General features: G+C 37.9%; 1 protein-coding gene across 3 annotated transcripts in view; it reads right to left on the bottom strand.

Moving 5' to 3' along the window:
- LOC149262973 (peptidase uncH-like) overlaps positions 1 to 27,588 on the bottom strand; it is a 414,879-nt gene that overhangs the window by 136,948 nt on the left and 250,343 nt on the right. For all 3 annotated transcript variants that reach the window (XM_089425545.1, XM_089425540.1, XM_089425535.1), the window contains exons 13-14: positions 10,272 to 10,357; positions 10,007 to 10,129 (exon numbers count right to left, since the gene is read on the bottom strand). In XM_089425545.1, the coding sequence (XP_089281671.1) occupies positions 10,007 to 10,129; positions 10,272 to 10,357 (209 nt within the window). The remainder of the gene's footprint in view (positions 1 to 10,006; positions 10,130 to 10,271; positions 10,358 to 27,588) is intronic.

Genomic DNA, 27,588 nt, shown 5'->3' with positions numbered 1-27,588 from the left:
CTTACCCAAACGTTTGTTTTGTTGAGAATAGTGATGGCAGCGAATGCAGCGTCACCCCAGAAGGTTGCAGGAGTTCCAGACTCATCTAGCATAGCACGAGCCATTTGTTGAACAGTTCTGTTCATCCTTTCTACCACTCCATTTTGCTGAGAAGTCCTTGCAGTGGAGAATTCCCTTTTTATTCCATGTTCTTCACAAAAGTCAAAGAATTCATCCGAGGTAAATTCCCCTCCTCGATCAGATCTAAGGCATTTCATTTTATGATCTGATTCATTCTCAACCAAAGCTTTGAAGACTTTGAATTTTTCAAATGCTTCATCTTTATGCTTTAGAAGTCCTATCCAACACATTCTGGAAAAATCATCAATGAACAATATAAAGTATTCTTCTCCACGAGGTGACCTTTTCCTTGATGGACCACATAAGTCAGTATGAACAAGTTCAAGAGGCTTACCAGCTGATCCTTCCTTTTCAGGGAAATGCGACCTGGTTTGCTTACCAAATTGACATGATTTGCATATTGTATTTTCTGGAATGCTAATATCAGGAAGATCACGAACAACCTGGAATTTGCATGCTTTCCTTATTTGAGAGAAGCTTAGATGCCCCAATCTTCTGTGCCATAGCCAATGTTCATTTTTGCTTAGATAGCATTGTTGTTGTCCTCCCTTGAGAATGTATAAGTTATTTGGAGTTCTTATACCTTTGATCACGGTTTCACCTGTATCAAGCTCACAAACAACACATCCATTTGATCGAAATACTACTTCATTTCCTTGATCACACATTTGACTGACACTCAACAGGTTATGCTTTAGACCATCAACATACATAACATTTCCAGCTTTAACCTTTTCTTTTAAGAGAATAGAGCCTTTACCTTTTATGACAGCAGGAGTGTCATTTCCAAATGAGACCTTCTTTTCCTTTTCTAAGGCATTATATGACTGAAGTTTTTCTTTGTCACCTGTCATGTGTTTTGAGCATCCACTGTCGATATACCACTGATTTTCTTTTCCTTCTGCATACAAGGCTATACCACATCTTTCTGGTTGCGGCTCTTTCTTTTTCCATATTTTGGGACTTAATGAAGTTTTCTCCTTCTGAGATGTTTGTTGAAATTTACTCCTGCATTCAGATTCTTCATGACCGAAGTTGTTGCAAATAGAGCATTCTATTTCATTTTCAAGAAGAGAAAAGTTATTGTAAGTCCGTTTCATGATCCCTATCACATTCCTTTGATTTCGTGCTTCTCTAGTCATGATGGTCTTGTAAGCAACACATTGAGTAGCTTTGTGTCCAAAGTTATGACATGAAAAACATTGGCCATTAAAGAAGTTCCTGCGATTATCGAATCTACTGACCTGGTGATTGTAGTTTCTATTGATATTCATTCTTGAAGCAGATTGAGTATGATTTACCTGAGGTTTGTAGCTTTTGTTCATCCTTGAAGTAAATTGAGCCTGATTTACCTGGTGATCTTCTTTATGCCTTTGCTAACGACTGTCAAACTGTTCACTGCTCTTTGCTGCATCAAGATAGCTTTTAGTGGAGGTTGACAGCTTCTGTGATTGAGATGCTTCTTCAGTATATCCAAGACCTGTCTTTATCAGAGGAGAATGTTGTACTTTGATAATTTCATTTAATGTTTCTGATCCTTTAGCAAATCTAAGATTGAGAGCTTTTGTTTTCTCAATATCCTTTCTTAGACCCACAATTTCACATTCCAGTTTTTCATTGTGTTTTTCTCTTTCAGCAAGTTGGAATGTCAAAGTATCTATAATCATATTCTTTTCTTCTAAACAAATTTTGAGTTTAGAGATTTCTTCATAAAGATCATCTTCATCTAAAGCATCCAAGAAATTATCATCTTCAAAAGCCATCAAAAGTCTATAGTCATTACTATTTTCATCTTCATCACTATTAGATAGACCATCGCTATCTTCATGCGTATAGTAGCTTTTCTTACTTACACTTTGTTTTCTATTCCATTTTGCTGATTCTTTACCTTTATCAAGCTTATCTTTATGAGGACATTTGGCAGCATAATGACCGACTCTTCCACAAGCAAAACATTTGAAAGGTAGTTTACCTCTGAATCTTCCGGAACCCCATTGAAGGTTTTTGACAAAGTTTGCTTCTTCCTCTCCTTCTGAAATATGTCTTGATTCATTGAGTTCTTCTCTTCCTGAAGCTTTAAATGCAGCTTCTCTCATATCTGATGGACCTCCTTTTCTCATTTCGAAAGCAGTTAAGATTTCGTGCAGCTGTGTCATAGTAATAGTCTGAAGATCCTTCTTTTCTTCTATGGCATATACTTTTGGTTCCAACTTAGTAGACAAGGATCTTAAAACCTTTTCAACTAAAGTGACTTCTTTTATCTCTTCACCCAAATTCTTCATGCAATTAAAAATCTCATCTATACGTAAGAAGTAACTAGCTATAATTTCATCATTGTGTATTTTGAGAATTTCATATTGAATTTTGAGAGTTTGCAGTTTTGCACATTTTACCTGAGTGTCTCCTTAATAGCTTAGAACGATCTTGTCCCATATTTCTTTGGCGGATTTGAACTGCATAACTTTGACAAATTCTAATTGTGACAGACTCGCCAATAATGTATTGACAACCTTGGCATTGGTTTCATATTGCTTTTTACCTGCCACATCTGTAGGAATTGCCGATGGAAATGTATATCCTCCTTCCACGATTTCCCAGACATCTGTTCCAAGAGATTGAAGATAGGTTGTGGTTCTTACCTTCCAATAAACGAAGTTGCTCCCATTAAAGTTTGGTGGTCTGATGGATCCCTCTTTTTCGTGGTTACTCATAATGATGGATCTTCCTTCAAGAGCTTCTTCTGAAGGACATGCTCTGATACCAATTGTTGGAAATAATACTGAGAGGGGGGGTGAATCAGTATTAGCAAGTCAAAAAATTTTCATTTCCATAATCAGATTCATATCATAGTTTTAAAAACCGGCGGAAAAAACCGGTAACCGGCCTAACCGGCCGGTTGGAGGCCTGGCCGGTCCGAACCAGCCCATCTAACCCGGTTTCCTCCCTCACTCGCCCAAAATACGGCCCTAACCGGTAAAAACCGGCCGGTTTAGGGCGGAACCGGCCGGTTTATAGCTAACCGGCCGGTTCCGTCCTAAACCGGCCGGTTTATGGACAGGCCGCCGGTTAAAGGAAAAAGCGCTGTGGTTTTGGCTTTTAGTGGTGGTTTAGGGGTTTTGGGGGGCAGGGAAAGGTGTTTTCCCTCCAAAAACACCCTCACACTTGCTATAAGACACCCCTCTCACTCTCATTTGTCTCACACAACTGATTTGGAGTGTTTGTGAGTGTTTGTGAGTTTGTTTGTGAGCTTGGAGAGTGTGGAGTTTTTGCTGAAGTAGTCATCTTGGAGTTGGAGTTGGAGCTATTTTGGAGATAGTGTGTAGCTGTCAGTGGAGTTGCCATCTTCAAGAGGAGGCTAGGGGAGCTACTTTGCATTTCCAGGTAAGGATTTGCACTTGATAATTCCTCATTTGAGTCTGTTGTCCATGAATTATTTTTTTTATGTGCTATAAACTTCTCACTTCAATGATCTATCATCTATGCTATGAACTCTCTAGCTCTATGCTATCAAATTTTGTAGCTTGCATGTGCATTTTTTTTCCTACATTTATCATTGGTTTTCCATGTTCCTTAGCTACAATTTTTTTTTTAAATGGCAGATTTCTTTGCAAATTGTTATTATTTCAAGCAAACATGGCTCCAAAAGGAAAGGACAGTGCATGGGTTCATTGTGATGTAATTGAGGGAAAAATGATATGCAAATTATGCCATAAATCTATTGGAGGTGGGGGTATTCTTAGGTTGAAACAACACTTGGCTGGGGTAAGAGGCCAAGTAAAGCCATGTGATGCACCAAAAGAACTGTTAGGTACTATTAGGGCAGAATACATTGCCAAGCTTGAAAAATTTTATGAGGATAAGGCTAGGGAGAAGGCCATCCAAGATGAAATTGCAAGGAAGAGGGAATTAATGGAAGCCATGAATCTTATGAAAGAGAGTGGGTATGATGATTATGAGATTCAAGACTCCACTTCTATCCCTTCCACCAATGACCCCTTTCACTATGTTCATCCTTCTGTTGGAGTTGGCCAACCATCAAAAGGAACAAAGAGACCAAACATCCAAAGTTATTTCTCATCTTCTGCCAACATTGCCTCTTCTAAATCTAATCCCACTTCCTCCCAGCCAAGTTCTCAACCCACTTTGGATCAGCATTGGAAAAAACAATGCAAAGAAACTTCTCACCAATACATTGCTAGATGGTGGTATGATTCAGATATCCCATTTAATGCTGCTCGCTCACCTTATTACCAAGCTATGTGGGACTCTGTTATAGCTGCAGGAAAGGGCTTCAAAGGCCCTAGTATGCATGACTTGAGGGGAGCTCTTTTGCAAAAAGAGATATCTTCCATTGATGAGTATTTGGTTGAGTTTAAAGAGTCATGGCTCAAAACAGGTTGTTCCATTATGTCAGATGGATGGACCGATGGAAAGAACCGCACTATCATTAATTTCCTTGTTTCTTGCCCTCAAGGAACCATGTTTTTGAAATCAGTTGATGCATCTGATAGGGTAAAGGATGCAAGCCTTCTATTTGAGCTTTTGGATAACATTATTCAGGAAGTTGGGGAGCATCATGTTGTGCAGGTCATCACTGATAATGCCTCAAACTATGTTCTTGCTGGAAAGATGCTTGAGGCCAAATATAAGACCATATTTTGGACTCCATGTGCTGCACATTGCATAGACCTCATGCTTGAGGATATAGGCAAGGTGGAGTGGGTAAAAAACACTGTAGAGCATGCCAAGTGCATTACAAAATACATTTACAACCACTCATGGGTATTGAGCCTAATGAGGAAACACACTGGAGGCAAAGAGCTTGTTAGGCCTGCAATTACGAGATTTGCAACTCACTTCCTCACGTTGCAATGTCTCAATGGTCAACATAGAAACTTGCAGAAAATGTTTTCCTCTGAAGAATGGTCTGAATCTCGGTGGGCTCGTAGACCAGATGGAAAAGACACCAAAAAGAAAGTGTTAGACACTTATTTTTGGAAAAGGTCTGTAGAGCTTGTGAAAATTACCGAGCCCCTTGTTAAGGTGCTAAGGTTGGTGGATGGGGAAAGATTGGCCATGGGCTACATTTATGAAGCTATGGATCAGGCAAAGGAGCAGATACGGGCAGCTTACAATGACAGGTTAGCTAAATATCGCCGTATATGGGAGATCATTGATAACAGATGGAACAATCAACTCCATCGTCCTATACATGCAGCCGGGTATTTTTTGAACCCAAGGTATCACTATAAAAATCGGCTAGGAGATCAGCATGATGGGGAGGTCAGAGCTGGATTGATTGATTGCTTGGAGCGCATGGTCCCTAACAATGTAGACTAGTTGGAAATACATAGACAGCTTACTATTTTCAATCAAGCAAGTGGTACTTTTGGCAAAAACTTGCCAAAGATGGCAAGAGATGTGGACCAACCAGGTAAGCAATTCCAATTTCCATTTTGTTTTTCATTTCAAGTTAAAATTGTTTACGTTCTTTACAATTCAAATTATAAACTAAGTTACTAATTATTGTCTTTTTCTTTGCAGCACATTGGTGGGAGTCATTTGGTGGCCAGTGTCCTCAATTGCAAAGGTTTGCAATTAGAGTCCTCAGTCAAACTTGCAGTGCTTCAGGTTGTGAGCGCAATTGGTCTGTTTTTGAGCACATACACACGAAGAAGAGAAACCGTTTGGAACAAAAACGGTTAGATGATCTTGTTTTTGTGCAATACAACCTTCGACTGAGGAGGAACCAAATGATGAGCAAATCACCTAATCTAGATCCCATTGTGTTGGACGATATTGATCCAACATCAGAATGGGTGGAGGAGACTGAAGATCCTGTGTTTGAGGCTGATTTTGATATCGACATGGCTTTAGCGGAGGATGAGGCAGATTATGTGGCGGCATCAGAACCAGGATCAGTAGCGACATCAAGGAAAGGCAAGGAACCAATGGAAGGCACTAGTCGTGCAGGTCGAAAAACTCGTGCTTCCATTAGGTCCACTTCTATTGTCATTGGTGGCATTGATACTGATGTTGCAGATGAGGCAGAGGCATCCTCAGACTCTGAACCAGATGATGTCTATGTAGCTCCTGATGATGATCCTGTGTCTAGTAGTGGTGATGGACTTGATGATTGATCATGTGTACACTGTAGACTTGTAGTAGGCCAATGGCCTCATAGCTTGCAGCATTGTTTTTGGACTTTATAGGCCATTTAGAGCCTCATTTCTTATGTATTTTGTTATTTTGTCGATGATATGTATTGCACTCGGTGCCATTTTGATATATTCACCTTTGCATGGTATATAAATGAGCAAACTTTGCATATTTTGTCTCTATTGGCTTGGAATCATGGTTTTACATCTTAAAAATAGTTTTGTTTCATTAAAAATTAATTATTTAATGTATTTTTTAAAAACCGGTTCGTTTAGACCAAACCAGTCCCGGTTAGACCGGTTCCGGTCGGTAAACCGGTTCATTAGGTGGACCGGTCCAGTCACCGGTTCCGGTTTTAAAAACACTGATTCATATACGCTACTTCAGTTCATGAAACTTGCATGTATACGCAACTGTGTTTAAGGCAACTAGCGTATATCCTGCAGACTTGAGATTCAGTTAATTCTTCATATGTTGATCTTTAATCAGTGCATCATAACCATATAAAGAGTAACCAGGTGCAGTAAAAACAGAACAAACAATCACACACAAGAACACAAGATATAAGGTGGAAACCCAATGTGGGTGAAAACCACCTGTTGCAATCATCTCTATCTTATTTTTAAATTAGAAACTTCTTTTTACAATTTTTGTATTGGTGCAGTCTTATACTAGTACGCAGGCCTCTACCTGCAGAAGGCTACAACATTCTCTCGTTCTCCAGTTTCTCCTAAAAGGGAGCTACACCCCCTAGCTCTTGTACTCGCTGAAATGTTTACTAGTACGTAGGTGCCGGCCTACAGAAGGCTCCAACCTTCTCTTTTCTTCCAGGGACCACGTTTCATAAATTTTCAGTGTGGATCCATCAATAGCATCATTCAATCATCTGCATCAACGAATCTCCTTTTGCACCAGCCAAAACAGAATCAACTAATCACTTTGACAAATCTTCAGAATGTTGTAACCAGAATACAGTAACCAAAATACAATAACCAGAACCCAAGCTAGAACCCAGAACACTGCAACAGCAAACAGAAGTAGCTAAAATATATTTTGTGAGATATACGCTACTTCCTTTCGTCAAACCTGCGTGTATACGCACTTTTCTCAAGGCGAACCTACGTACAGATCTGCAAATCACAATTTAGATGTATACGCTGTTTTGATATGCCGAACCAACGTGTATACGCGTCTTTTCTAAAGTGAACCTGCGTACAGATCTGTAAATGATGATTTAAACTCTACAACAATTTCAGACTTCAGTTATACCCAGATCATCATATTTACAGACTACAACATGCGCCAGTTATACAGATAAATGATCAAAACCACATAAAGATACTTCACTTCAAGCCTTAAGATCTTGACCCATCATTAGATCTTATCCTTCATCAAGCGCTAAGGTTCATCCTTGGTTCAGATCCAGCTATGCACCATAACCCAATAGCCTATATATTAGATCTTGCTCTTCATCAGATATTCAATTCATGAGTGCCTTTGCCTAATGATCTTCTCCTCCTTTTATAGTCTTAGGCCTTACTCAATACCATGGACCAAAACCACTTAGAACCAATACCTTGGACCAAATACCTGGGGTCAACACTTCGGACAAGATACCTTGGACCAATACCATGGACCAAATACCATGGACCAAAACTAAGTTTTCCAACATGTACACGCCTTTCCTTCCGTGAAAGTGGGTGTGTACGCCATACGTGCCTTTTGGTCTGCGAACCCGTGTACACGCGGCTTGGTCAATGGGGAACCTGTGTATACCTCTATTTCTTTATTCTGTGAGTCTGAACTGTGATCTGTCATCTGAGTGAGTTGCCATCAAGGACAACACCTGTGTCATAGTGCCAAATCTGTGTCATAATGCCAAAATCTACTTCATTGGTAGCCCCAGGACAGCAACCCTCAGGTGATTCAATGAGATTGGGTGAGTACCCATCTCCCCTTGGTGAATTCATCCATAATTCACAGGAGAGCTCAATAGTGACATTTCAGTTCAGTTTTGGAGGGCCAACACAACATTGGAGTAGAATTTTGAGGCCAGTTTTCCATCTCATCTATTTTATTGCATCAGCATGTAAACCCCAGTTTCTATCATAATAAAAGTTGAGATTGTTTTTGTTCATTGTATTAAGGAATTGCATGCACTCTTTTGTTATATTTAACATGGCAATCTTCTGATCATTGAATGGTGATTTTATGGAAAAATTTTGGTTGAGTTCAATTTCTGCGTAATTAGCAAAATATCCCATTTGGGACATTACACACTCTACTGCAGCTTTACCGCTAACAGATTTTAAAAACAGCCATACGACAAAGCACTCGACTTGGGCATTTGAGGGTTTAAGATGCAGCAAGAGAAGGTCATGGGCATGTTGTGCTACCTTGCTTGAGTTTGTTTTGTTTTAATTTCCACCCTAACTAGTTTAAAATTCATGCTAGGAAACATGCCATTATTCCCTTAGTTATGTGGATAGTGTTTTATATGAGAGAACACTTGAATAATCTTGTTGTCTCTACACCATTTTAGAAAATTAAAGTGTACAATCTCTGTTCCCATTTTCCTTCGAAGACTCTTATGGAGGCAACTCTCAGTAAATACAGTTGATCTGTAGAGTTCTGTAATTTCTTTTTTCCAAGTTTCGTGGTTTGAGATGTCCATTAATGAGTTTTCTCCAATAAAACGATGCAGATATTGGAAAGCACAAATTCTTTCAACTTCAAATTAATTATGAAAGAAAGACAAGGTTAATTAATTTATCATGAGTAAGTTTAAATATGTTTTTCTCCTTCCATAGTAGGTTTGGATATGGATGTGAATCTTGCCCTGTTATTTGATGGTGTTATAAAATTGGATATATGCATGTTTGTGTTTATAGACTTCAAAAAGAAATCATTAAGATTATTTTCAATTTTTTACTTCAAACTTTTTTCTTAAATTAACTTGTATAATAAGTTGGATTTTATGTTTGTTAGAAATTCATTTATAGGCAAGGAATATCCATTATTATACTCTTAATGACCAATCAAACTGTCATGCCCAGCATTAAACTGATGTAATATGAAGTATAAAATTAAATATGAATATTTTACTAAAAAACTTCATACAAGGTGATTAGTAGATAATATATAATCGTGTCAATTTATATAGGCCCATATATAAATATTGACTGTGTACATTAAAGGGGCATGGATATTCCCTGAAATGCAAACCACTAATTTATTTTGCTTTTTAACTAATTTTTATATTTTTTAATATATATTATGGTCACTCCCAACCTATTGTTTTGTGCAAATTCGGGAGAAGCTTCTAGCTGTATCATATACTCATAGCCTTCATAACTAGTTCATTGGTACTTCTAAACATGAACTGTCGCTATTGACTTTTCTATAATATCTCATCATAGCTAACACCTAAACAAATATTAGACTGTCATCTTAATTTCTATGAAAAATATTTATGTTAGAAATGGAATGAATCCTAACTTTGTGTTTGAAGGTATCTTACGGGATAGTGATCCCAAATTAAATTTTCGCGGATTATGAACAATAACACGTTAGAAGAAAGGATAGACGCTTGCGTGTGTTGCAAAAAGTAAAACTCAAGTACAACATATACCAAAGAGTTTAAAGAAACAAAACAGACAGGAGAATGAAATTAGGTCTATAATGTTAACCTAACAGAAATGATAGAATACATGCATGGAATACTTACTCCAAACAAGGAAGCCCCAGCTTTAAATGTTTTCCTAAAGACAAGCGCAGCCAGCGTTGTGTAGCCTCCAGCCGATTTCCCAGTAATGCAAAGCCTCTCCCCATCTACTCTCCCCGTTGTAACCTGGATTTACTCAATAAAGTTAACAACGAGGTTCGTAAATGACATCCAAGAAGAGCATTGAATCAAAATTACTAGAATCCACAACATCTTGAGTCAGGAAATTTACAATATTCTGAATCGAAAATATAAGTATAAAACTTACAAGAAACTCTGCACAGCTGCAACAATCATCTACATCCACGATACCCCATGACTCATTAAGCCTTTCTCGATATTTCCTGCCATACCCTTCAAAAGATAAATTGATTTAATATCATAACAACAGAGCATAGGGATACAGGGCATGGCATAGAGCTCAAAAAGATCTCGTTACAAGTATTCCATAAACATCTTTGTCTAGAACCCTGATAAACCAAAACAGATTGTCAGCTTCATTAGGAACCAAGCTAAGGCACAAGACATGCAAAGAACATTGGCTAAAACATTTTGAATTGCCAATATAAACGCTTTAGGGCTTCAGAATGGAAAAGCCCGTGGAGTGGAGGAAGCGGACAATGTCGATGTCTCCGAATTTAGAGGGATTCAAATAATTTAACTTGAACTTTAACTGGGTATTTGATTTTTTATTTATTAATTTATATTTTATATATTAATGGGACTGCAAAACGTACAAATAAATTAATTTAATTTATATATGATGGCTAATGGCACTGCAAAATGTGCAAATAAAAATAAGAGCACGGAAATGCAAAAGCATCTCAGGAAAGAAAAGAAAACATCGAAATGCTAGAAAGAGAGAAGTTAAAATGCAATCTAATTTCAGGGACATTGCCACTGCTTTGAGAATGCATGAATTGATTTCGTCTCTAGGTGTAAATAATTTAGAGCTTTAGATTGAAGTGGAGGGCAGTTGTGGGACAGTGCAAGATGTGATAGGATGGAAGAAGGAAATAACAATGTTTCGGTTGTAAAAATACAGGCATTCAAACTCTACTTAAATTATAAGACATCAACAAGCAGCCCACTTCTGTTTTAATAATGTACGAGGATGTATTTTCAAATGTGTTAATGTATTTTGTTTCTAGGTCTGTCATGCAGAAGTTTCTAAAGGTGATTCAAGTGCACAATGGAAGCCAGGAATTTGGAGAAGTAACTTAACAATTCTAAGTCTAAATATAAAGAGGCAACTATCTAAAATTTAAAATTCAAATTTGATTTTAATTACAATGTCTTTGTATTTACTCCAATACATCTTTATAATATAGTTTTAAGAGTTAGCTACATTATAATATAGCTTTAAGAGTTAGCTAAAGCTAGATTGATACCTGTTCTTGTGTTAAAGAATATAGAGATCCTGGGATCAAATCCTATTGAGTCTCATGGATCTACCAACCAGCCTTCAGCTGAGAGTTACTACTGTCCTTCATCCAATAAACTGAGGAAGAGGGAAACCTGCCGTGGGATTGAGTGGCTGACAAGGTACCGACCTCCTCACTTCACTTGGAATGATTAATATGAAGGTAAAGACATGTTAGAGATAATCTTCATTGAAACCACCTTAATTATGGCTCCATTATGATTTAGAATTCCTCACTTCTTTAAAATTTGAGTATGGACAAGTTGGCCAGTCTTAATTTATTATGCCGCCATAGGCATTATTGGCTACAAGTACCCCTTTGTATTTTACATTTTCATAACAACTCAAGTGTAACATGCAATCGATTCTTATTGATATGTTAAGTGATGTTGCACCCTCAAACAGTTTCTTCTTGTTTATGTCAGCGGCGAGCTCCTATGTCCTGGATTCCATGTGATACATGAACATCTAATGTGGCATCAGAGCAACACTCTTGTACTGAGATGTGATATATGGAATATAGAGCATGAAGAATCTGGCAAGAGGTTGTTTTCATGATTCAAAGCATGAAGATTATGTTTGGTTCGGCGTTTCCTCAAACACTTAGAATGGTTTATTTGTTCAGGCATTTCTATAAACACATCATGCATCCTTGGAATCTACCATCAATGTGATGTGGATGTGAGACAATCCATGAACAAATGTGAATGTTATAAGTGCAAACCCGGATAGACCAAAGGCAGTCAACAATTTTGATGGGAATAGATATTTCTAACAAAAATGAAGTGCCTCGCAGAAAATTCCAGTTAACCTGCCTCAATGGAGCTTTTGACAACTAAAGTAGTACCACAGTTCAACAACGATTCTGTAGGAAAATACTATGCAGGAACGAAGTGCAAATTGAAAACATCTGCAAACATTTGAAGCCGCATTGGACACCACAGACGCAGTTGAAAACAGCTGGCAAAGATTTGATGAAAAAGATTGTTTCATTGCAAGCGTGAAAATGCTGAGCAACAATATACATTTTATTTTTTAACGAGTTTTTAATCAGATCAGAGTATGAACCTGATTTTGCGGCTGCCCTTCAACGACAGGATGAAGTAAGATATGGAATAAGGGATTGTGGCTCCGACTTATACTTAATGGTTAGAAGATGGTTTGCTGATTAAATATGTTTTGGTCTATGCAAAAATAAAAATATGGTTTTGTTCTATTAGTTCAACAAAAGTTTTTATGGTGAACATATCTGGTTTGAAAGTGTGACGCCAGCATTACTCTTGTTGGTATGCATATTACATATCGCTGTTATAGGTGTATGATCTTCGCTGAGGTTTAAAATTAGTGAAGTGCGATTTTTGATAGGTACATTGGTGAAATGGATTGATTTGGAGGATGTTGGCCACAATTTGAAATCCTGTTGAGGTATATTTTTCAATTCGAGATTCATGAAGGTCTCATGCGTTACAAAGGCAAATCGAGAAAAAGGTAATACACTAAGTTTTTGTTCACAGGGTAGTTGGAGAGTCCATTTTTCGGCAATAACTTGGCTATGTAATGTCCCAAAAAAAATGGTAACACACTGACATAACCAAGTTTTTGTGCACACGGTAGTTGGAGAGTCCAATTTACATTTTTCGCACTAACTTGGCGATGTAATGTCCCACATCTTTTTGTATTGGGTTCAGAATTTCAAGTATTTTGCTGCATCGTTTTGGTATTGGGTTCACAATTTCAAGTACTTTGCAGCGGCAGAGTTTGTGTTTAGAGGAACAAATATTGAGCTTATTTTAATGTTTTCAATTGGAGTTTAAAGGTCACATTGCTATCAAAGGTAAATATTAAAAAGGGGATAAATTGACTTTACAAGTGTTGCGCACAGGGTAGTTGAAGAGTCCATTTTTTGGCAATAACTTGGCAATTTAATGTCCATTTATGGGTCATTTTTGTACTGGGTTCAGAAAGTCAGTTACTTAAAGAGACATGGTCTGTTTTTAGAGGAGAAAACATTGAGTTCTAACTCATTTTAGTGTTTTCGGTCGGAGATTAAGGAAGGTTGCATGTGCCACCAAAGGTAAGTGTTTGTGCACCACGTAGCTAGAAAGGCCATTTTTTTGGCAATAACTTGGTAATTTAATGTCTCTTTTGTGATTCATTTTTTGTGTTGGGTTTAGATTTTCAAGTATTTTAAGGGCACAGTCAGTCTTTGGAGGAGCAAACATCAAGCCCTGATTTATTTTAGTGTATTTTTTTATAAGATATTAATATTGTGGGTCAATAAAATGTGACTGACATAACATTTAGAGGTTATAAATAATGATTAAATCACTATAACTTAGGATGGTTGTAGATTTATCTGATACCTGGATTTATCAAGCATAGAGAGGGATCAAATTTGTCAAGCTATATTTTTTTTATCATTTAACTTTCTCATGTGTTAATTCCTTCATATTAAATGATAAAAAAAATTACATCTTAAGATGTTATTATGTACATATATACATACATAAATATTTATTTTTTGTCGTGTAAAAAAGTAGATATGTAGTGTTTTTTTGTCATGTAATGTGTTGAATTTTCTGTAATAGAAACTGATCTTCTAATCCAGTAATTACTTCCTAATGATTCATCAATCAATTTAGCTTATGTCATATATATCATTGAGCAATTATACATAGAAAATATCAACAATAATGCAATGGTAACAGTGGGATCATAAAGAGATAGTCAAGCAACAAAGAGACAACAAATTCACCCTGGGAAAACCCAACCTTCAGAAAAACCCAACAAACTTTTCTTCTTAGGAGAAATTTATTCTTTAGCAATATTTACAATTCAAAATATTTGAGGAATCTGTGCCAAAATTCAGGTCAAAGATACCAGTGAAACCTAGTAAAATACCATCTAGTCCAGGCTGGTCAAAGTTCAAACCCTCCAAAAAGAGCAGAAAAGTCAATGTTGGTCAATTGTCAAAATTCAGCATGAGGTCAATTTAGTGCTATGGTCAACTTCTGCCTGCAATCAACACTTATGCAATCAAAATCGGAGTTGTGATCAATGTTCGTACTAAGGTCAATTTGGTGGTCAAACAGTGCCTTCTTTCAGTCAAATTTGCTCATTTTTCTGTCAAACAAGGCCAAAATTCGGTCAATCTGAACAAAGTAGAACTTGGTCAAATGGCAGCTTCAAAGACTAGGTCAACCTTTGATTTTTGTCGTCCTTCACTTCGCACCTATGAAACTAGATTCGTCCCCCTGCCCTCTCGTGTCCCAAATCAGGCAAATCGGACACAATTCAGTTGGATTCGTGTCCTTCCGATCGTGTCTCAATCAGACACAAATCCCGAAAAAGTGACTTCCGCGCAGCATTAAAATGCCGATTTGGCCATTCTATTTCCACATTTACCTTTCCTCTTGGTTGTGGGTGTGTGAGAGCAAAGAGCAAAGGGTGTGGGAGCATTTTCAAGGAGATTTAAGCAACAAGTGCATTTTCTCTCTATTTTTTTGCATTTTTATTACAGTTGTTTGCATGTGCATTTCTTTTACAAATTTGTGAATTTTTTGTTTATTTTTTTACAACATTCATGGTTCAATCAAGGGCACCAGGGAAGGGGCAAAGGGGAAGAATGTCCCCATTGCAAATGCCCCTCTTGTTCCAATTTCATCAAGATCTACTGCAAGTGTTCCCTCTATTGCAAGTGGGGCTGCAACAACAGCTTCAAATGTTGAGGGAAGACAGCAGCTTCAAGATAACAAATATCCCTTGTGGAAATATGTCACAAGCAAGCAAGGGCCAGATAGCAAGATGAAGGGAGGAGGCAATGTTGCTTGGAAATGCAGCTATTGCAACACTAATTTCATGAGCACATATTTCTGTGTGAAAGCTCATTTGTTGGCTTTACCAAGTTGTGGAATTGCAACTTGTACAAATGTGTCTTTAGCAAAGAGGAAAGAAATGGAAAGAGAGGCCAATGTTGGTATGGCAAATGCGGCTGCAAAATCTAAAAAAACAAGAATGATGACCCCCTTCTATTCTTGAGGAAAAACAACAACAGATTACCATTTGAGAATTTTGGTGGGGGACAAGCAGTGAAAAGAAAGGCAATTGCACTTGATCCAATGTACAAAAATTTTCAGAAAGAGAAACTGGAAGAGCTTGATCTCACCATTGGCTTTTTTCTATCAGAACTTCATATCCTTTAATGTTGCAAGCTCACCTCTATTTATTGAGATGTGTCGAGCTCTAACTCAAGGGGATCCATCCAGGTATGTGCCTCCTAGGTCAAAATAGCTTAGCACCACATTGTTGACGAAGGCAAAAAAAGAGGAGGACAAAATGCTTGAGCTTATTAAATCAGCATGACCAAAATCTGGGGTTAGCATTGTTTCTGATGGATGGACAGATCCAACACGAAACCCACTCATCAACTTCATGGTGTCTTCCTTGATTGGTCCAGTTTTCTTGAAATTAGTGGATGCACTTGGACAATACAAGGATGCACAATATATGGGTGAGTTGTTTATTAAAGTTATTGAAGATGTAGGTGTTGATTCTTGTGTGCAAATCATTACAGATAATGCACCTATTTGCAAGGTTGTTGGCATGATTGTGGAAGCTAAATATTCACAATTTTTTTGGACACCTTGCATTGTCCATGACTCCATTCATTGAACTTAGCACTTAAATCTATTGCTTCTAATGTGCTTTGGATTCAAGGCATTATTGAGGATGCATGACATATCCGCAACTTTGTACAAAATCATACAAATGCCCTCACCATCTACAAGGAGCACACCAATCTATCATTGTTGAAGATTGCGGATACACAGTTTGCCTCTTCATTCATCATGTTGAAGAGGTTGAGGGAGGTCAATACCACTCTTGGGGGCATGCTTATTTTAGAGTTTTGGCCTTTTTGAAGAAAGACAGATCAAACAACCTCAAAAAGAGTGAAGGACATATTGTTAGATGATGCTTGGTGGGAAAGGGTAGATCTACTTATTAAGATCATGGACCCTATCATTTCTTTGCTTCAATTTGTAGATACAGACCAACCCATCCTAGGAGAGGTTTATGAGGGATGAGATTCCATGATTGAGTCTGTGAGGAGCATTATTTTACAGAGTGAGTGCCCCAAGTATGAGACATCATCAGAGGCCTTCTTCACCACCATACAAGTATTCTTGTCAGCAAATGGGACACGAATTGCATACCTTTATATTGTTTGGTTCACTCAATGAACCCAAAATACTACAGCCATGAGTGGCTGAATGGTGGACCTTCCCGTAGATTCCCTCCTCACATGGATGGTGAAATCTCACAAGGGAGGAAAGACGCATTCAGGCGGAATTTTCACGATAGAGCATCCCTTGATGAGGTGGAGGATGTCTTTGCATAGTTTTCCACTGGCGCTGGTTGATTTGTAGGATATGATGTGATTAGAGACAGGGGGCTAAGAAGCCCTATTCTTGGTGGGCAACTCATGGGGCAACAAGCCCTCCTCTACAACAGTTAGCCATGAGGCTCCTCTCTCAGGTGACTTCATCCTCTTGTTGCGAGAGGAATTGGAGCACATATGAGAATTTGTATGGTGTCAAGAAGAGAAGGCTTAAGCAGTCCAAGGCAGAGACAATGGTGTATGTGCACACCAACCTTCATCTTATTTACAGGCAAAGGGATGAGTGGTTGAAGGGAAAGACAAAGATATGGGATGTCTTTCCTGATGATATGGGTCTAGACAACAGTGTTGAGTTGGCATTGGCCAACTTGGATCTCAATGAGCCAATGCTAGATCCTGTCACATTTGATGATGGTGATACTGTAGAGAGGTCATCCTCCACACCAGCAGATGCAGAGATGACTTTAGATACAGAGGAGGAGAATACATCAAAGGAGAGGAGTGGTGACCATGATGATGAGTACAGTGATGTTGATTTTGATGATGAGGATTGATGACTCATGAACTACTTACTGACTTGAGGCTTGTAGACTTGTAGTTGTTTTGTATTTGCTATTTCTATTTGTCATTGGCATTGTACTACCTATGTAACACATTTTGATTTTGATGACTTAATGAGAAAACTACAGTATCTTGTCTTTTTCCTATTGGATCATTGATGAATTGAATATGTATTATGATTTATCATTTAGGTCACAATTGTATTTTTATGCATAATGTTACTTTGTAAAACTTACATCTAAATGAAGATATATGTTTGAATCAATGAATTTGTATCATGAATGAGAATTGTGTAAGAAATATCTATATATATATATATATATATATATATATATATATATATATATATATTTAATAAAATAATATATAACGTGTCCTGTTCTGGGGGGTCAATGTGTCCTTGTCTGACATTCAAATCCCCGTGTCCCCATGTCAGGTGACTTAGCTTTGCACGTGTGAACAAAATAGTAGAAATGTGTGATCCAAATTGGTCAAAGTGGAGGAGGTCAACTTGTATTTATATTAGTTAGATGGGGTGACTTTTGACCAAAAGTAACACCCCTTCACATGTGGGGTCGACTTGACACTTGAGGCCTACATGAAGCCCAAAATTGATAAATTAAATTTTCATTTTGCATAATTTTCTTTAGCCGACTGCTCTGTTTTAAAAAACAGTCGGCTCAGAACCGACTCGGCCAAGTTGGTTCGAGCCAGGCCTAAAATATGCGACTCGGCCAAGGATTCGGTTCAGCCGACCAGGTTAATACCGAGCCAGCCGAGTTGTCTAACAACTCGGCCGGCTCGATATTAACCCGGCTGGCTCGGCCGAGCCCGCTCTAACTCGGCCAAGTTAGTGACAGCGGCCCATATGAAACCCGAATCAACAATTTAAAAAAAAAAAAACTTTTTTTGGGGACTCCAAACCAGTTTTAATTTTTCCTATTTGGTCTTTGGGGTCCATTCCCCTCTCCTAAACCCTATTTAACCCACTCAACCCCTCTCATTCTCTCACAGCCATCTCATGCATTTGAGTGAGAATTTTAGTGAGAGTTTGTGAGGAGTTGTTGAGTTTGTTTTTGGAGCAGCAGTGAGGAGTCTTGGGCAAGCATTATAGCTGGAGTGAGGAGCTTCTTAGGCAGCCATTTGGAGCAGCATTGAGGAGTTGGTTTCTTGGAGCAAGCTTGAGGAGGCAGTTTGTGCCTGGAGGTATTTTTCTTCACTTGTAAAAATCTGTTTTTGCTTATTAAATTTTATGTGCAAATCTAGAAATCCTAAAGAGTGTTTTTGTGTGAAAGAAATGAACATTGAATCAATGTGTTTTTTTGTTTTCATTTTCAGATTGTTTGCTTTCATTTCCAAGTCAAAAAATGGCACCTAGAGTGAAAGATGTTGCTTGGGCATATGTTGAAATGGTTGATAGTCAAATGCATTGCAAATTTTTCCATAGAAATGTTAAGGAAGGTCCTGGGGGCATTAATAGGTTGAAACAACACTTGGTAGGGATTAGAGGCCAAATTACTCCATGTACCTCACTAGAAATTGGGGAGATTAGGAAGGATTTGTTAGCCAACGTTGAGAAGTTTAAAGAAAATAAGGCTAGGCAAAAAGAGTTAGAGGCTGAAATTGGGAGAAAGAGGAATATACAAAAAATGTTGGCTATCAACCCCCATTTTGATTTTGAGGGTTCTTCCTCTATCCCTTGTACTGATGCATCCAACCCCTTCCGATATGTTCCTCCTTCTTTTGAGTCTATTCAAGAAAAGGGAAAGGGTAAAATGAAAAAGGGTGATATGAATATCAAAAGTTATTTCACTCCCTCCTCTCCATCAGATGCACATGGTCCTCAACCTAGTAGAAGTCATTTGCAGCCCACTTTAGATGACCATTGGAAGAAAGAATTGAGGGAGACTACTTGTGATTACATAGCTAGATGGTGGTATGATGTTGATATCCCCTTCAATGCTTCCCGTTCACCATATTATGAGCCTATGTTTGATGCCATACATGCTGCTGGAAAAGGCTTCAAAGGCCCTACTATGCATGAGCTAAGGGGATATCGTTTGCAGAAAGAAATTGCCTCCATTAATGAGTATTTGATAGATTTCAAGGACTCATGGACAAGAACAGGATGTACCATCATGTCAGATGGATGGACTAATCAAAGAAACTGTACCATCATAAACTTTCTTATCTTCTGCCCACAGGGAACCATGTTTCTAAAATCAGTTGATGCATCTGATAAGGTAAAAGATGGACAATTGTTGTTTCAGCTATTGGATGAGGTTGTTGAGGAGGTGGGGGTGGCTAATGTTGTTCAAGTCATCACAAGTAATGCCTCTAACTATGTTCTTGCTGATAAACTGTTAGAGGAAAAGCACAGAACCATCTTTTGGACCCCATGCGCTGCACATTGCATAGACCTCACGCTTGAGGATATTGGCAAATTAGATTGGGTCAAAAACACTACAGATCATGCCAAAAGCATAACAAAATTTATCTACAATCATTCATGGATTTTGAGCCTGATGAGGAAACACACAGGGGGCAAGGATATTATTAGGCCTGCCATCACTAGATTTGCTACTCATTTTTTGACATTTCAATCTATGCTTTCACAACATAGAAACTTGCAAAAGATTTTTTCCAGTGAAGAATGGAATCAAAGCCAGTGGTCTCACAAATTGGAAGGCAAAGAATTGAAAAATAAAGTTAATGAAGAAATATTTTGGAGAAAGGAAGTAGAGATTGTGAAGCTTGCTGAGCCACTGGTTAAGGTGTTGCGGTTGGTGGATGGGGAAAGATTGACTATGGGCTTCATTTATGAGGCTATGGATCAAGCAAAGGAGCAAATAAAAAGGGCATACAAGGATAAAGTGGCTAAGTATGGGCCCATTTGGGCAATCATTGATGAAAGATGGAACAATCAACTCCATCGCCCTATACATGCAGCTGGGTATTTTTTGAACCCACGATATCATTATAAAGCTAAGGCGACAGGAGCTTTGAAGGGGGAGGTTAGAGATGGATTGATTGACTGCATTGATCACATGATCCCATTGGAGTGTGATCAGCTGGAGATACACCGACAGGCCACAACCTTCAGCAGTGCCTCAGGTACCTTTGGGAAGAACCTAGCAAAGATTGCAAGGGAAGTAGATGAGCCAGGTAAACAAAGATTTCAATTTTCAAATTCTTAATACTTATTTCGTTAAATCATTTATAATTTGCAAGTTGGATATAATTTGTAATTTTATTGAGCTAACTCATTGCACTCCTATGTTTTTTGCAGCACAATGGTGGGAGGCTTTTGGTAGCCATTGCCCTGAATTGCAGAGGTTTGCAATTCGTATTTTGAGTCAAACTTGCAGTGCTACTAGGTGTGAGCGCAATTGGTCTGTCTTTGAGAGGATTCACACAAAGAAGAGAAACCGTTTGGATCAAAAAAGGCTAAATGATCTAGTCTATGTCCAAAACAACCTCCGGCTCAAACGCAGCCAATTGTTGAACAAAAGACCTGATTCAGATCCCATTGTGTTGGACGACATTGATCCAACATCAGATTGGGTAGTGGAGAGTCATCCAACAGAGTTTGATTCTGATGAGGATCTTGATTTGGATTTACAGGTGGAGGCAACACTCGAACATAATGTTCAGTTGAATGCAGATCATGATCCACTTGTACTAGCCTCAGAGCCAGCTCCAAGTCCTCCAGTTTCAGGGTCTTCTTCTGTGGAGCCATGACAGAAGCGCATATCTCGTCTATCTCAGCTTGCAGTTGTTGCACAGCCTGCTAGTGCTACCACTTCTACAGTTGCAATTGGAGATGATGATGAGGAGGAGCCATCGGGCCCCCTATCTGACTCTGATGATGATCCAGAGGTTGATCCACGTGATCTCGGCTCCTCCGGCAGTAGCCAGTGGTACTGGACCACTGGTCACAGTTTACTTTTGTTGTAGAGGCCATTTCTAGCCTCCTTGGTTATGTGTTTTTGTTTTGATCTCTATATCATGATCATGTATGTATTGGATAGTGCACTGGGTGCCATTTTGATATAATGGATATATTCATGAGCCTACTTTGATCATATGTTGTCTTCTATCTATATTCTAATGATGTGTGTTTGAAAACATGAATGAAAATCTTTAAAATTATGTTTTTTTATAAAAAAAAAAAATATTTAATGAATTTTTTACAACGACCAAGTCATTGAAATCAAGTCGGCCGAGTCAATACCAAGTCGGAGTCAGAATCGGAGTCGACCCTCGGCCGAGTCGGTGTCGGAGTCAGAGTTTTAAAACATGCCCGACTTAGGGGGGCCTTTTGGCATGCAAGAATACCTCCTGATGCTACACAAAAAATCAAATCTCTTAGCAAGGGAGGTATTCTTTGCAATAGATTTCCCTTACTGAAATTTCTCCTTCCTTAAGAAAAGTTTCATGAGCTTGTCATATTGATGCATGTCTATGAAATAACTCCATCTTGGAGTGGGCAATATAACTCTTCATACATCCAGGATTGGCCAAAGTCCTTTATGACTCCTTAGACAAATGTATCAATCTCCTTTGGTCATGACCTAACCTAGGCATCCAAATTCTTCTAGCTTCTGGAAAGAATTTGCCTTTGGACCATTCACCCTTCTGGTCAAAGTCCTTTATGACCTAGCCAGGTCCTTTTGGCTTCAATGGTGAATTACATGTATCTTCTTTGGTCGATATAGCCAAGTCCTTCTGGCTTCTAAGGGCTCAGGAAAAGACCTGTCCAATCCTATAATTTCCCTAGGGCATTCACCTCTGGTTGACCTAGCCAAGTCCTTCTTGCTTCAAAGGTGAATGTATTAATCTCCCCTTGGTCAAAGTCCTTTATGGCTTCAAGAGATGATTCGCCCAATCCTACAAAAACCTCATCATTCCCTTCTAATGAGGGAGACATTCAGCAACAAACTAAGCTTATCTTTGTTCAGAATCTACTCATTTGTGGATATGTACTAGAGCTCTAATACTCCTCTTTGTCATGGAAGTAAATATTTATGCCATTGTTGATCCCTCTATCGCGTAAGCAAATCCTCCTGCTAGTACTACCTCTATCATGCAAGCAAGTCTTTCTGCTGAAGTTGTAAGCAAGGCTTTATGCTATAGATGTTCCCTCTTACTAGGAGAACCCTCTTGTCGCAAACTTTGCTTCATTCTTCCCGATGCTGCTAGAATCATTACCTTGGTAGCCTTCATGATGTACATGCAAACCTCATTTAAGAGGCCATGGAGGAAACAATTATAACCAAGCAAAAGATACAAAGACAAGAAGCTGACCAAGGAATAAAAATAATAATAATCAAGGGAGAAATATAAGAAGTACTTATCTTTTGATTAAATTGCTGAAAGTTCTATGAAATTGTCGGCTCCCTCTTAATCTGCAATCTCTTCAAACTTGGATTCCTTATCTTCTTTTGAGGTGGATGCTTATCCTTGTTGTCAACATCAGTTGTCAATGAATGATGCTTTCCTATAAGAGCTAGGGTTTCTTCATCATGTGGATTCATCAAATTATCTGTCCTCAACTGCGAGCTAGCATCAATACCAAGTCATCCTCATGCTCTAAACCAAGCAAGCATCACACCAATTCTACTTGCATCCAATACTCTAGGTCTTGCTCTAGGGTTTTATCTTACAAACCCTAGGATTTTCATCTTTTGAACCACATAAGCACAAGGACATCTATCAATACCCTTTGCAACTTCATCAAACTTGTCATGTGCAAATTATATCTTTGAAGAACATTGACCAATTGTGAATAAGGATAATCATATCAAGATTATGATATAGGTAACAACTTGTGAACATGAGAATCTCCTTTCTTATATAAAAGTAGGTGGGGGAGGCTTCTCCTTTTCTCCCTCTGGTTCTGAAGTAACTTTGTTGGTGGACGAATCAAAGAGGTATACTTAGTCAAATTAACAACTTCCCTTTGGTCCAAATTCCAAATAATCAAGTTAACTATATCTAACATGGACAATAAACCAGTATTTGACTCCATGTCAAAAGTAGGTTTGTGCCTGTCATCATATCCATGCTTGAAAAATGTTGTCATCCATACAGTAGACTTTCTCATCTGAGTCATATCATTCTTTGAACCACTTGAATCTTCTCATATACACACATCTTTTATGTCTAATTCTCATGAACTTGTGCATCTTTCTTTCTCAAATATTCAATAGATACCTTTACATTATCATGCCACTCTTGTGCAGTAACTTACATTATTGTTCAAGAAATGCACAATTTTGATAAATTGATCCACAATCACAAACAAAAATATCCTTCAGCAGCAAGCCCATAACATACAAAAACAATCCTTACAAAATCATCTTTTGTTGTAGCATTGCTTTAGTGATCAACAACAACCATTATCTGAGCAACAACAATGTCAACAACCATTTCAAGTTCCAAATGTTGAAGGTGCCTTGTCCCAAATCCCTTCATCCCAATCTCAGGCAACAATAACATTGTTGTCATCCATATATCCAAAAACATTATTTACAGATTCCAATCAAAATATTTCTTCAACTATGATGATTCCAAAGTATATCTATTCTTCAAAATATATATATTAGGGTCTTCGTTTGGAGGAGAAAATTTCAATCATTTGAACTTGCCCAACACTAGCACTGTAATCCACCAGCCAAATATAGTTCATGGGTTCAAAAGCTTTTATTCCATCATCATCCATGCCAATGTCATTACTTCAATTTGTATCAAGAGAATGCCCTTTGAAATAGGAAGGAATTTAGTCTGATTCACCAAGACACCTTCTTTGTGCTTTTAGTTCTAGTATTTCATCAATGCTTTTGCATATTAGATGAAAGTGGACTTTTACCACCCAATGAAAATTTGGGACAAATGAATGTACTTACAAGAACCTTCATAAAGGCTATTCTCCTGCTCTAACATCTTCCTCTTGCTTCTTGTAGTTTTCATTTTCATCAGCTTAAATACAACCAACTCATTTTTCATGTACTTAGTGTTGATTTTTGTTAGCATCAGATGTGCTCTAACCTTGAAATTTGGTGGAGAGGCTAAGGCACATGAGATCTCCAAGACCCATAAATCGTTTGGAGAAATTCCACCCAGATGAGGAGTTATTAAAATAATTAATATTTTTAATGGGTTCCGTTGTCGCACAGACTGTCTAGGGGGCGCGACAACGCTCAGACCGGGGGCTGTCACTCTGATCCCCGATCCCTCCGTTTAAGCCGTCTCCCGAGGCTAAGGGGGGTAGACCCTATGAGATAAAGGATGACCAACTATGGACCAGTTGGGTTGGGAGACACAGAGAGGCAACAAGCACTTGATTGATTTAAGAATTGATTAGCCTTTTAAGTACTTTAAGACCAATGCCTTATGGAGTTAATGATTAAATGATTATTTATTAAATGTTGCAGAAGTATGAATCTTGTAAAACAATCATTTACATCAAATAACCCAAGCAAAAATGAATTTTGCCAAATGCGAGATAATCAATAAATGCACAATGCCTTTACAATATTCCAGCAATTAAACTTCAAGAAAAATCAAATGCTTTAAATGATCATAAAATTTAAATGCTGACTAGTTACCACTTTCACATAGCTAACTTCAAAATAAACACTAAGTGCATTTAACTATAGAGAAATGGGACATAGAGACATCAAATATGAAATTTTCAATTTTTCGTTAAGCTTTTTCAAAATATTTTTTAAATTTTTATACTTTTATCGAAATAAAACAAAAATAAACTAAATGAAACTCAAAATTATTAAAATTAAATCCTAAAAACAAAATATCAACCCATTAAAATCTAAAAAATTAAAATTTTTTATGATTTTTTTATTTTTTATTTATTTTTTATGTTATTTTTAAAGCTTAAAATGAAATAAAACTAAAACCTAAATAGAATCTAATCTAAAACTAAACTAACACCTAACTTAAAAAAAATCAAATATTAAAGTAATCTAACTCTAAAAAAATTCTTTATGCCCTTTTTTATTTTTTAACTTTTTATGACTTTTTGATATTGTTTTTTTTTTTTAAATCAAACTTTTCAAAAGTTAAAACTAAATAACCTAAACATGAACTAACGTATATCAAACAAAATAAAACTAAACTTTAATCTAAAAACTAACCCTAACCTAAAAAGAGCTCATATCTGAATTTAAATTAAACAAACCTATCCTAAAACTAGCAAACGCATATGAGAAAACCCGAATCTTACCCACGTCGTATACGTTTCAGTGTCTTCTGCGTTGTGCATGGGCGTGTGCAGGTCTGCGAAGGTTTGATGGGAAATACAAGACGGAAAAGGAATGTACTGCAGGTGAGGAGCAATGCGCAGGTGGCCAAGCAGCGTGAAGAGGACCGTGATAGGTATGCTCTGCAGAAGAGCTGGATGTGAGAGAAAAATGCGTGGGAAAAACAACACGTTGGCAGAGGAGGATCGAGCTGCAGATTGAATGTAGTGGGCACGTGTTTTGCAGGTGATGGTACGCAGGAAATGGAGGACGTAATGGGGCACGATGGCAGGGGAAACGGTAAGGTGAATGGCGGAGGACGCAGCGAGTAGGAGAGGACGGCAGCAGCTGCGTGGGTGTTTTGATGGCAACGTGAGTGCATGCCAATCGATGGGAAGGGAGTTGTGGGTTTGCTGGAGCGAAAAGGAAATACGCAGGTGAATCGAAGGGCAGCGGATGGACAACAGAGTTTGGAGGCTGCGGATGATATGGGAGCTGCGGGAGTAAGAAGCGCAATGGAGCAACACACTGCGTTTGGAGGCAGCGAAGCGACAACAAGGGAGAAGCAACACGCAGAGGAATGGCAATGGCAGAAGAAGATTTGCGTAGATGGAGGAGTGGGCAGCTGAGGGAAAGAGGCAGCGTTGACGCTGAGAAGTGTGGAGAACAGAGCTGCGTGAGGGAGATAAAAGCCAGCGAGTGGGCAGCTGCAAGAAAAATTTGTGGATGATAACGTGCAAGCAGAAACCTGTGCGGGAAATTGATGGGGAGCCTATTGCAGGCCCAGGGCAGCACATAAAAAATTTCGAACAAACTTCCTGCGAATAATGAAACCCCAGACAGCAGAAAATGGATCGGAAAACCCTCTTAAGATTTACCAGGGCTCTTAAAATTTTGAACCAGCTGCTTCAGATTGTCTGATAAAAACCCCGCAAAAATTTTCAAAATATGTACCTGCAATCTGCAAAAAAGAAAAAAAATGAAAAACCAGAAATAAAATGTGCAAGAAAGAAAACTAGAAAAAAAAAAGAACCTAAATCAGCTAAATAATTACAATTATCTACAAATTAACGGCTCTAAGCAGCCAGATTTGTCAATAATCCATAGTAATATTTTCAGAATTTTAAACTTAATGTGAGATACTTCAGAAAACCCTTCTTGTATTCATAAGAAGAAAAAAATTCAAATGATAAGCCTGGGATTAAAACTGGCTGGGCTCTTTCAGAAAACGCAATCCGGGAGTTGGCTGGTTCAGCCGAGAACTTCCCCTAACGCCTGGTAAACTCAAAACTAAGATTTCCTGAACAGCTTAAAATCAACCATTAACATAGAGGGAGAAAACAATAGCGAAATCCAGATCAAATAGAGATACCTGCCATTATATTTCAGAATCTAAACTATCATTCAAACCCAGAGATCAGACAAGATACCTGTGCCTGAATCAATCTTCATCAAGCTATCATCAATGGCTAAAAATAAAATTATGCAGAAAAATAAAACATCTTACAACATTTCCAGAAGAGTAACACCAGCGAGATTTTCAACCCCAAAGTCTTTCTTTATTGCACAAAAAATGACTACAAGAGAGCTTTCTTTAGCACCAGACTCTAAGATCAAATCTGATCTCAAATGACCCCTAATACCCTATTTAAAGGAAAAATTCCCAACGGCTAATTCGAGTGATCCATGTCAAACTAATCTCGACCGTCGATGAGGATCAAAATCCCCTTTAATCTCGTCCATCGAAATTTTAAATGCATTTTAATATATTAAAAAATTAAAACTTTGCATTTTTTTTTGACTTTTTATTATTTTATTTTATTTTTCAAATTTATTTATTTTTTAAATTTTATTTTATTTTAATTTTTTATTTTTTTTAGTTATTTTTTTATTATTTTTATTTTTTTATTATTTTCATTTTTTATTTTTGGATCCTCGAACT

This window comes from Pinus tabuliformis, chromosome 6, assembly GCF_031772625.1.
Source record: "Pinus tabuliformis cultivar Carrire ecotype Pingquan chromosome 6, CPIR1, whole genome shotgun sequence".
Lineage (NCBI taxonomy): Eukaryota > Viridiplantae > Streptophyta > Pinopsida > Pinales > Pinaceae > Pinus > Pinus tabuliformis.
This window is presented reverse-complemented; position numbering and strand designations above follow the sequence as displayed.